This window comes from Chlorocebus sabaeus, chromosome 21 (assembly GCF_047675955.1).
Source record: "Chlorocebus sabaeus isolate Y175 chromosome 21, mChlSab1.0.hap1, whole genome shotgun sequence".
NCBI classification, from domain to species: Eukaryota; Metazoa; Chordata; class Mammalia; order Primates; family Cercopithecidae; genus Chlorocebus; species Chlorocebus sabaeus.
This window is the reverse complement of record NC_132924.1, coordinates 115,029,262-115,041,479: the sequence shown is the minus strand read 5'-3', so window position 1 is coordinate 115,041,479 and position 12,218 is coordinate 115,029,262. Positions and strand designations below refer to the sequence as shown.

At 39.9% G+C, this 12,218-nt stretch overlaps 1 protein-coding gene across 2 annotated transcripts in view; it reads right to left on the bottom strand.

Annotated features, from left to right (window-relative positions):
• The window catches only part of MGAM (maltase-glucoamylase), a 138,215-nt gene that overhangs the window by 101,092 nt on the left and 24,905 nt on the right, over window positions 1-12,218 (bottom strand). For both annotated transcript variants that reach the window (XM_073009419.1, XM_073009420.1), the window contains 7 exons: window positions 10,465-10,585; window positions 8,710-8,819; window positions 8,056-8,207; window positions 7,351-7,522; window positions 4,595-4,694; window positions 2,509-2,621; window positions 2,002-2,127 (listed from right to left, as the gene is read on the bottom strand). In XM_073009419.1, coding sequence (XP_072865520.1) covers window positions 2,002-2,127; window positions 2,509-2,621; window positions 4,595-4,694; window positions 7,351-7,522; window positions 8,056-8,207; window positions 8,710-8,819; window positions 10,465-10,585 — 894 coding nt within the window. The remainder of the gene's footprint in view (window positions 1-2,001; window positions 2,128-2,508; window positions 2,622-4,594; window positions 4,695-7,350; window positions 7,523-8,055; window positions 8,208-8,709; window positions 8,820-10,464; window positions 10,586-12,218) is intronic.

Sequence of the window (12,218 nt, the reverse complement as noted above, 5' to 3'; positions counted from 1 at the left end):
TTCTACCCCACATCTTTGCTGTTTATGCTATCCCAACTTTACCTGTATAAACATAGTGAAGCCCAGAATAAAATGTACCCTTCTCTGCAACCTAGGTTTGTCTCCAAGGGCATAGAGCAGGGGAGAGAAGAGGATTATTCTAGAGACTACTGAGCTTTTCCCTGTGCATCTCTTGTTAAATTTCACACCCAGTAGTACCCAATATCACAGGTACATTCAAAGTTAGCCATTCAAAGTACAAAAGTATTTTATTACATGTCCATACTATACCTTTTTGTTCACTTAAAGTGACAGATTTTGACATGTATACTGAACTCAGGTAATAGTGTTCAATTCCCTGTCTAAATACTCCCTTTCACATCTCACACCACTAGGCAGCAGTAATAGTCCAATTCTTTCATTTCCTGGATCGCTTAAAAAGAAAATGTCTATCTACATGTAAGGAAAACGGCATAAAAAGAGAGATGGCCACTATGATGTTAGAGATCTGGACTTGAAAACTAGTTCCTCTGGTTTTCTAATATTAAATGAGATTTCTAATCTTAAATGGAGTTTTGTGGAGTTTGTTTGTTTGTTTGTTTGTTTTTCCTCAAGACTGAGTCCAGCTCTGTCACCCAGGCTGGAGTACAGTGGCACGATATCGGCTTACTGCAACCTCCACCTCCTGGGTTCAAATGATTCTCGTGTCTCAGCTTCCCGAATAGCTGGGATTACAGGCCCCTGCCACCATGCCCAGCTAATCTTTTTTCTTTTTCTTTTTTTTTTGTATTTTTAGTAGAGACGGGGTTTCACTGTGTTGGCCAGGCTGGGCTTGAACTCCTCACCTCGTGATCTGCCTGCCTCAGCTCCCCTACATGTATAAAGCCACGTTGTGCTGGAGAATAAGTAGTGGGACCCGCATCTAGGCTGAGAGTAGATTCATTGACCCAAACATCTTCATCTGCCCTGACTTTCTGCTTCCCCCATCTCCTCAGTGTTCCTAGGCTTTTTGAATCTCAATTCCGTTAAGCACTTTCTTTTACACTTCATATTTATGAACTCTCTTTCTGCCAAATTACAAAATGTCTACTGAAGCTTGGTTTCAATTGTGAAATGACCACACTACAGAGAAAGGCAAATTCTGCTTACTCCCAATTTAATAGTAATCAAAATACCAACGTAAAAACACATGGACCTGAAACTTGTTGTATTATTTTTCACATCCATGTAGTCATGGAGTATTCGTTCTGTCATCAATTATCTATGCAGTCTTGGTCATGTTATTTCCCCTGACAGCCTCAGTTTACTATCTGTGAAAAAAATGATGCTAGCCCAGATGGCTCATGGTTCTTCCAGTAATATAATTATTTTGAGCTAAATTCATGGGGTCTAGAACCACTCCGCTTCCTCAATTCCTCTTTAAAACATCTGTTAAAACATAGGTAGGGAGACTGGGAATCTGCATCATTCATGACCTGACACTAAACCGAAGAACCTAAGAATTTAGACATTAAATCTTATGCCAGAATCTTAGAGGAATTTCTAAAATTATGATACAACTTTTATGGTAAGTTCCTGCCATGACACTTTTGAGTCAAAACAAACCAAGAACACATGTAAGGCAAGAAAATCCCTACTGAGAAGCATTAAAATGCTACAATTCAAGCTGAAGAGACAAATGCCTTGAAAACTCAAATAAAAACATCTGTAAAATGTAGTCAATACAGTAAGCACAAAAAATGTTTACTAATAAAATACACAATAAGAAAAATAGAGACAAAAACAGATTACCTCCCAACACATAATTGTGGTCTCCTAGTCTATTTCATACTATAAAGAACTATGGTTCCTTCAAAAAATGATTGGTCCAACAAAAAAAGTCTAGTATTCTGAGTATCTAAAATTCCTTTCATTACCAAATAAATAAATCAGTTAAACTTAGGAAGAGAATATATAAACAGTAATTCTTTTTCTTCAAGGGAATTTCTTTACTTTTGGAGAACTATTGAAAACCTTGCTTACATAAGGGAGCTGTGCTGCGCGATTTCTCTCCACGACTTCTCTCATGTTGTCTAAGGTTCCATATTCATAACGACTGAGGTGAAATCCAAGTGCCCAGTAGGAGGGAAGGGCTGGCCGCCCAATAAGCTGAAAGAAATATGTGAAGTGAAAATTAGCAAATACTCTGTTTTTAATAAAAAGTTTTTGAAGCATTGCTTTCAGAGCACCAAACATAGTCCATTTCCCAACGCACTGATTCATTCATGTTAGAATCTTAGTCTATTTTTCCAACCCTTCATAAATGTTTGAGGGTAGGGCCATGTTTGGGGCATCTGTATATTCTCTCCCCTTCTTATAACATAAAAATGCTATACAGCAAGTTTCCATTGCATATATGAAATCTGTTCTTTAATATCTGAAATTTGTAACAGCAGATTTTGTGGGTCATACTTGCACATGAAATTTACTTTTATAAAATATTTGCTGTTTAAGATTTCCTCAGTCACAATCTTGACGTCCTAAGTTTACCTCTAGATATTCTTGAACAACTTGCTCTGGAGTGTTTCCCAAGAACACATAGAAGTCGAGAATGCCCCCAGTGGTGCGGTAAGTGATGGCTGGCGCGGGCTGAAGGACAACCTCTTGAAAGGTTTAAATGAAGAAAATACAAATCAGAATTGATTACTGAATAGTAACTACCAAGTTTTAAAATAACACAGGATCACTAACCACGTGAACATGAACAAAGTGACCCTAGTGTCTCACATCTTGAATACCAAGGGACAAACCCTGACCATGCAAGTCCACCCTCACAGCACATGGCAACCAAGGCATTTTTTTCTGTGACAGCTGTTAATAATACTGACTGGAGTGTCTTAGTGCCTTGTGCCAGGCCCCAGGCTCTGGGGAAAAAGCAGCCAGGCTCATGAAGGGGTCCAGAATAAGCCACTGTGACATAAAAAAAAATTATTTTGGACCGAAGGCATTTCAGTTACTGAAATCCCTGATGTGCCTAAAAGCATAGCCTCCCAAAAAAACTCAATAAAAAGCAATGGTCATAAATCTGCGCCAAGGAGTACCTCTAATCTTTTCTGAGACAACAGGCACCATTCCCAGATAGACAGTGTCACAAGACTGTCTCATCCTCCCACCTATCTTCTAATGGCCCATTTATCTTTCCAAAACGTCATTTGTTCTCTCCTAAGCGTCTTTCCTCCTTCCCTTTCACCTATTAATTAAGATGGTATAGAAACCCCAAGTTCTAATCTCTGCTTTGAGTTACTCATCACTGAGAAGTCCTGTGTGTATACGCATTACATGTGTAAATAAATTCTGTCTTTTCTATTGCTAGTCTACCTTTTTGCCAGTTTAATTTGCAGGCTCCCGAGAATTAACCCTAAGAGGTTAGAGGAAAAGGTTTTCCTCTCTGACTTTCACAACCACAGAACATGTCCCACCACATACCCCATCATTATTGTGAGAATATAATTCAACTAGACATGGACATAACTATCCTCAGTAAATCTCACATCAAACAAAAGCCAAACCAAAAAAAAAAAAAAGTCAGAAATTGTGCCATAAATTCAAAATCCCTCTATGTGCCAATCACCATTCTCAAAAGTTGTGTCATTACACTGATTTGTATCCAGGAATAAAATGCCTCAAGAAATATTGCAATGTACTCTTTGGTCATAGGAACAACTCATACAGAGCATCTAGGATCTTGTGGCCTTTCCCACTAAGTCTGACTCATCTTATTTTCTGGTTCCTTTCACCTATCTAAAACTGTACAGTCCTTGTATTATATTATCTCAGTCTATTCTTAGGTTGTTTGGCATTTCAAATACCTTAGGATCATCTAAGATTCTATTAGAATCATCTTAGATTCATCTCTTAGATGTCCTAAATCATTTTAGATCATTTAGAGTGTTTCTCAGATATCTGTGTTAGAGAATCAGATCTTTATTTTGTTTAATTTCCATTTCACTGCAAGCTGATATTTTCATAAAACAACATGAAAATGAATTACTAGAAAAAGGTTCATGTGTGCATGTGGAGGCTATAGCACTGCTTACTCGCCATTTCTATACTCATCTTACTATAGACTTGAAACAGTCTGTGACACAGTCAGGGACCACACTTTGAGGAGCACTGATTGAATCAATGACTCTCAATTGAGAAGAGGTATCGATCAATACCCTATGTCCACCATCAATCCTGGGAGCTTCTGATACATCTTCTCTTCCCCTGTGGCAATTCATTGCCACTGGGATCTACTGACGAAAAGGCTGAAGACGGAGAAGAACACATTGGTGGAAACTATCTCAGAGTAAATTATAGGGAAGGGTTAGCTCCCTCAACTTGATAATAGAAAATATTCCAACAGAGGCCACCAGATTCAGGAAAATCATAAGCTAGGAGAAAATCCCCTACTCATGGCTACCATAGATCAACAGGTAATGAAGTAGGGATAGCACAATTAGATAATCTATATGGCCCTCCCTACACTATGTCTCAGTCACTCTTAAAGGGATCCATTCCTTTTATCATAGTGCTGTAAGAAAGGGACTGAAAATCACTCTTGCGCTTGTTTTTTCCATGAATAGTCCTTTACCCATGGCATTGCTGTTCATCAGAAACACCCCAAAGGACAATCCACTAGCATCTTCGAGACACAGGAAGAATGTCTGCGCACCATACAAATTAGTTCCGTTCTGCAGAAAGATAATTAAAAACCAAAATTTACAACCAAGAAGTCTCAGCACCACACTGTGCGGTTGGTTTAGGAAATCAGCCCTAATCATGTAACTAATTGACAGGAAATTCATGGTCATAAAGACACATTTTTAAAAGATGGGGTCTATATCTAGTTGATGTTAACCAAGTGAACTCGTGTTTTCTTACAGAATGAGCCAGCTATGATCATTCATCCAGAAGGAATGTGAAGGCTGTGATGTTTTTTACAAGGTAAGAGGATAGGAATTTTTAAAACGTAATTCAAAAAAGCTGCCCTCTCAAAGAGGCCTGTCTTAACCTGACTTAACCTCATCAGCAAAAGCTCCATCAATATGCCTTAATATGAATCAGGTAGCTAGATGGAGCTCTAGTCTAGGCTTGTCTTCGAGACTCCAGAACAGGAGTTCTCAACCTAGACTGCATGCCAGACCAATTAAAACAGAATCCCTGGAGATAGAAGCAGACATAGCTGTTATTTTTTAATTTCCCCAGATAACTCCCACATGTAGTCACATTTGATAACTATAGCTCTGGAAAAGTGTTTCTCAAACTTTGGTGTATCCACAAATTACATGGGCACCTAAATGCAGATTTTTTTTTTCCAGACAGGGTCTCACTCTGTTGCCCAGACTGGAGTGCACTGGCGTGATATTGGCTCACCACAACCTTCACCTCCCAGGCTCAAGCGATTCTCCTGCCTCAGCCTCCTGAGTAGCTAGGATTACAGGTGCATGCCACTACCACCTGGCTAATTTTTTTTTTTTTTTTTTTGAGACGGAGTCTTGCTCTGTTGCCCAGGCTGGAGTGCAGTGGCACGATCTCAGCACACTGCAAGCTCCATCTCCCGGATTCACACCATTCTCTTGCCTCAGCCTCCTGAGTAGCTGGGACTACAAGCACCTGCCACTATGCACGGCTAGTTTTTTTTTTGCATTTTTAGTAGAGATGGGGTTTCACCAGGTTGATCTTGAACTCCTGACCTCAAATGATCCAACTGCCTCGGCCTCCCAAAGTGTTGGGATTACAGGCGTGAGCCACTACTCCTGGCCCTAAATGCAGATTTTAATTCAACAGATGGAAGAAGGGGCTGAAAGCCCACCTCTCTCACATGGTGGTTCCCCTGCTACATACACACTTTGAGTAGCAAGATCTGAGGCTCCTTAATGAAACAATTGTCACCAACTATTCCTAGGTTAAGTTGCTCTGACTCAACAGCTTTTCTACTTTTCTGATAGGCATATGTACAGTACAGAGCCTGGGCTTAAAATTACACAGAGAAGGGATTAGATTCTTCCTCTGTTCTTACGAACTCTTTTTTTTTTTCCTTTTCTTTTTTTTTTTTTTTTTTTTGAGACGGAGTCTCACTCTGTCGCCCAGGCTGGAGAGGAGTGGTGCGATCTCGGCTCACTGCAAGCTCCGCCTCCCGGGGTCAGGCCATTCTTGTTCTTACAAACTCTTTTGTCTTGAGCTGTTAATTTGGCTTCTCTGGACCTCGGTTTTGTCTAACAAGAAATTATTATATTTTCTAGACTCTATGGCTAAATAGATATATATATCTATATATATGCACACACATATATATGTGTGTGTATATATACATATATATACATATATGTGTGTGTGTGTATATATATATATAAATTTTTGACTAATAAATTATTGCTGTAATCTCCTTTCATCCATCCATTAATTCTGCTTAGTCAAGAAAGTCCAGCCGGGCACAGTGGCTCACATTTGTAAACCCAGCACTTAGGGGAGACCAAGGCCAGAGGATTGCTTGAGTCCAGGAGTTTGAGATCAGCCTGAATAAAATGGCAAAAACCAGTCTCTACAAAAAAATACAAAAAAAATTAGCCAGGCATGGTGACACACACCTTTAGTCTCAGCTACTCCAGACACTGAGGTGGGAGGGTCACCTGAGCCCAGGGAGGTTGAGGCTAAAGTGAGTCATGGTTGCACCACTGCACTTCAGCCTGGGCAACAGTGAGACCCCATCTCAACAAAAGAGAGAAGAAGAAAAGAAAAAGAAAGCCCTGAACAACAGAGTATTGCCAAATCCAGAAAACAAAGTTATTTCAAATTTTAGCAGTCAAAACAAACAAAAGTGGAAATAAAATAAAACGACAAAACTCTGTCTATTCTTTCACTACCACAATCATTCTTTATACAAAAAATGATTGTTTTAACTGAGACTTTATCCTATTTTGATAAACCTGGTAAGTCGGTGATTAAAGGGGAACCTAAAAGTATGGTGATCACAATCAACTGTTGTTCAGAGTACAAATATTAATAAGATCTTCTCCATATCTGGTTAGGAAAAATATGAAGGAGTTGGCATTTATTGAGCACTTTCCTTCTGGCAGCCATTCTTCTAGATACTTTACATGTATCAGTTCATTTCATCCTCACCACTACCCTATTGAGACATTACTTACATTTTATAGATAAGAAACTGAAGACAGAGAGGTAAGTAACACCCAGAACCACCTAACTGGTGAGTAGCAAGACTAGAATTCAAAGCCAGGTAGTCTCACTCTAGACTCTTACTCTTAAACACTACACTGTAATACTAGAGGTGACCTTCAAGAATGAGACTATGATATTCAGTGGAAAGGGACCCATCTGAAAGCTTACTCCATTGGGAGTTGTGTCCCTGTTAAATATGGGCCAAGTCTTCCAATTCATATCATGCCGGTACTGCTGGTGCACATGCTCTCCCAGGCCATACACGTTAGCACTAGGCAGTCGGGTGGAGAGCTGCAAGAACTGGTCGGCAAACAGGAGGGGCCCAATGCTTGAGTCAAACCTAGACACAGGTGGAGAACACAAGGATGGGTGAGCAAGCGGTGTGGAGAGAACATAAGTGCTTGGAAAAGCATCCTTTATATCTCAATGACTCAATAGCCCCCATTCATTCAGTCCCATTTGCCATCCTGTGACATTTTTCTATGGACAACAAAAGATTAGGACTCCTTGAAGAAAGGGACCATGTGCAAATTTCTTACTCCCAGACCAGACAGCCTACCACATGACCAGAACACTATACTTATAATAGGAGATGTTCAGTAAATATTTACTGGTGGACAGCTGATTATATATTATAGATGGAGGGAAATAAAGGGAAAACTAAAGAGAAAAAAAATGATTGTGCAAACAGAAGAAAGAGGAAGAAAGAGAAAGAAAGTCAGAAAACAATATATACTTTGAAGGTAAAGGGTCTGGTCACTAATAATTGTCTCACAACCTGCAGGAATATTGTTGAAACACCCCCTTCTCCATGCTTACAGACCCCCCTGTAACCTTCTTACTCTGATCCTTCGATAGGTTTCCAAAACTTACAAAACACGATTGTTGCTTCTTCTGGTCACTTTGATGCTAAATGGCTCTCTGGAGATTTCAACTTGGTAGGTCAAAGAAGAAGCAGCATATCCACTGAAGGACTGAACATGTTCGTGGGGTACTTCAAACCTGTTATTGGTTTGGTCGGTCAACTGTGCAGAGATAGAAATAGAAGGAAAGCCAAAATAAAAACTTGTCGGAGCTTCCCAAAATCCCTACTTACGATACTGGAATCAGGTACTGATCAAACTGACCTCATATCTAAGGTAGATGTACTCATTATGTTACCAAATTCAAAGGGTTCACCTTTGGGCATAAGTTAGTCTTTAGGTAGAGACATACACAGCACATCTGCAAAGATGGATTGAAAGCTGTGATCTCCCTTATTTTATCTTCCTACCACATTTCACATGTTATCTAGAGTAAATAAATGAAAGCCAAACTCACTAGTAAACTGTAATACATATTCAGGAAGCTATCACACTAAATGAAGACTATTCCGTATATGTCTTTAACATACAGGTGCCAATTAATAATGACAGTAGAGAAAAATACCTCCAGTAGCAAATTTTTCTATTTTGTAGTAACTGCAGTCATCGGATAGGGAACAAAAGTCTCTCAAAAAAAACTTTAAAAAAATAAACAAATTACAACCTTAAAGTGGAAACGATTAGATGTCTGATACTCTGCTGTGAGAAGAACGTTGTCAACATTGCTTCCGAACATGGGTGAAGAAGGCAGATTTTTCAACCGGGCTGTGAATCCTAACACAGGAGGAAAAAAACTAGGTTTTCATAGTTGACTCTGCAAATTCTCAAATAATACCTACATAAAAATTAGGATAGATGGGGCTGGGTGCAGTGGCTCACACCCGTAAACCCAGCACTTTGGGAGGCCAAGGCGGGTGGATCACCAGGTCAGGAGTTCGAGACCAGCCTGACCAACATGGTGAAACCCCGTCTTTACTAAAAATACAAAAATTAGTGGGGAATGGTGGTGCACGCCTGTAATCCCAGGTACTCTAGAGGCTGAGGCAGGAGAATTGCTTCAACCCGGGAGGCAGAGGTTGCAGTGAGCTGAGATCATGCCACTGCACTCCAGCCCGCATAACAGAGTGAGACTCCGTCTCAAAAAAAAAAAAAAAAAAAAAAAAAGATTAGGATACATGTCAAAGGGATTGATGAAAAGCCTTTATTTCTCAAAAGAAGGGAAAAGACAGACATATACCCCATCATATGCACATACTATCTATGGCAGATTATGGCGCTAGATATCATCATTACATTATATAAAAATCTGTCTCTCTTCTACAAAATCTGATTGAAAACCTCCCCCAATAAGCCTAACACTCATTCCACAAGCCCGTCAGTCATTTGGTGTTAATCAGATTCCCTTTACATTCTCAGACCTGACACACATATACATAATTCCTTCTCGGTTATTTTCATGTTGCATTACAGGTGATTATATCTCCCTAATTAAATGGTAAACCAGGTGAAAGTTGAGACCTTGTTGGAACAGTCCATTAGGCCCAGAGCATCTGAAAGGGGAACATGCCTCTTCCTTTCTACTGAGAGACTCCCTAAAGCATCACCTTCTGCTATCACCTAGAATGGTCATCATTACGTTCTGCATTTTTTTTGGGGGGGGTGGGTGGCTGGATGGAGTCTAGCTCTGTCACCGAGGCTGGAGTGAATGTCATGATCTCAGCTCACTGCAACCTCTGCCTCCTGGGTTCAAGCGATTCTCCTGCCTCAGCCTCCTGAGTAGCCAGGACTACAGGCGCATGCCACTACACCCGGCTAATTTTTGTATTTTTAGTAGAGATAGGTTTTGCCGTGTTGGCCAGGCTGGTCTCAAACTCCTGACCTCATATGATCCATCCATCTCGGCCTCCCAAAATGCTGGGATTACAGGTGTGAGTCACTGTGCCCAGCCTATGCTCTGCATTTTAGAGTAAGAGGAAGAAGAGGGGCTACTCACTCCATGAACACTTATGTTGACTTTTACAACATGTTTATAAAATTGGAATTATTTCCATTTCATAAAAATAGCATAAAATTAGAGTTGGAAGTAGTCTGAGAGGTTACTGATTTCAGATCCCCCATTTTAAAAGGGATAAACTTGAAAACAAAAATGATCAATGATTATTGCACAGTCATGAAGGTCCAAAATGGGGAAGCTGGAAAGAGGACATGGCCCCTCAACTCCCAAGGCAGAGAATAATTTTTCCTTGGTGCCCACATAGATTCTAGTCCTTGATTAAGAGCAGTGCCTACCTTCTGTCACATGTGGTTATGTGGCCCCACAGAGCAGAACTCTGCAGGCTGCCCCAGCTCTCCTCTGGGGGATACAGAGTCAACCTCCAGAGGGTCTGGACCTCCTGCATCATGGCAGACTCTGGCTTACCTGCATTTGTGTTTACAAGGTCGCCCTCCATGTGGTAGCTATGATTCTTGGAATAGTAGCACCAGGGAACACTTACAGCTCCCTGGGGATTCCAGCAACAGCCACGTTGGTCACATGTGGCCTGAAACAACAGGTTAGTCAAAGAAGCTCCATTTAGTTGTAGAACACGATCATTTATAAAGCATAAAACATCTAATTTGAGACTATGGTATCAAGAACTTCATTTACAAATAAGGCAACTGATATTTAGATAAATTGTGCCACATACCAAGAAATGGCAGAGCTTCTACCTATAACCAATTTTTCTGACCAGTGTCCTTCCTATGTAACAGTATGGGAAGCAAAATGCATTTTGTATCTTTTATCACAAAAAAACTCACAAATATATTTAAATAGTCTAAACAATAGTATAGTTATATCACCAGTAATCCAAAATTACAAATGGAGCTTCATTTATATTTGCTTTGACTTTTAAAAATAAAAATAAGACTTTGCAATCAATTCTATTCTGAAGCTTTCACATTAAACTAATGTTGTTTCGACTTTTAAACATATGCCTTACATTTATGTAGATTATACATATGTGAGATATATGACATGTATACAGTCCCTCAACTCCTCCAGAGGCAGAAAGTAATCCTTCTTGACACCCAAATAGATTCTTACTTAAGAAAGGTATGTGCCTTCTAACATAATTAATGACTGAATCAAGTGGAGGCCAAAATGAAGATAGTTTCTTTCTCACACCAACAAATTTGGGAGAAGCAACCAGGTTAAATACAAAAAAGAACAAAGAACTCTCTCCACTTGAGTGTGCGCTGAATCAAGTGATTTGCAAGTAATAGAAACCAGAGAAAATAACAAGATGTTGCTTTCAAGATTAGATCACAGAAAGATTTAAGCTTCTGTCTTGCTTGCTCTCTTTCACTTTCACTGTTGGAGTCCTCGTTCTGGGAGAGGCAAGTTGTCATACTGTGGAGGGGCTCACATGGCAAGGAACTGAGGGAGGTCTCTAGCTAGCAGCCCACAAGGAACTGAGGTTCTCAGTCCAACAACACCTGAAGAGCTGAATCCTGCCAACAATTGCATGAGTGAGCTTGAAAACAATCATCCCATAGTCCTGGAAGACACCTTGACTACAGCCTTCCAAGAGACACCGAGCCAGAGGCATCTAGCTAAGCCACGGTCAGATGTCTGACTACAGAAGCTGTGAGAAAATATTTGTCCTATTAGGCCATTAAATGTTGGCATAATTTATTACACAGCAATAGATAACTAATACCTCCTGCCAGATCATTTTACAGATAAATTACCTTTGGCCCAGAGTGGTAAAGCTTCTCCAAGGTAAAGTGACCTGCCAAACGTTACTCAGCTATTGAAAAGGCAAGAACATAACTTAGTTCTCTTACTATCCATTTCTTTTTTTTCTGTACTCTGGGTTGAGTATCTCTAAGCACATTTTCAGGAGAATACAGCCTTGCAAATGGTAAGAAAAAATGCTTTGCTTAGTTATACGAACAATGAAACTTAATCAAATGCTATTTTTTACACTAATAGCCAATATGAGGGATAAACAATGATGTCCATATGTCGTTTACATTGCTGTAAGATCAGGTTTCACTGTGAACTCAACCTCAATCCACAGTTTTGTCTTTGTTCTTGTAAAATCCACTCAGATGAAACCTCAGCATAAAAAGAAAAAAGTGTTGAAAGGGAGGGTGTTAAGCATAACGGTTTTTGTATACAGCCCGGAG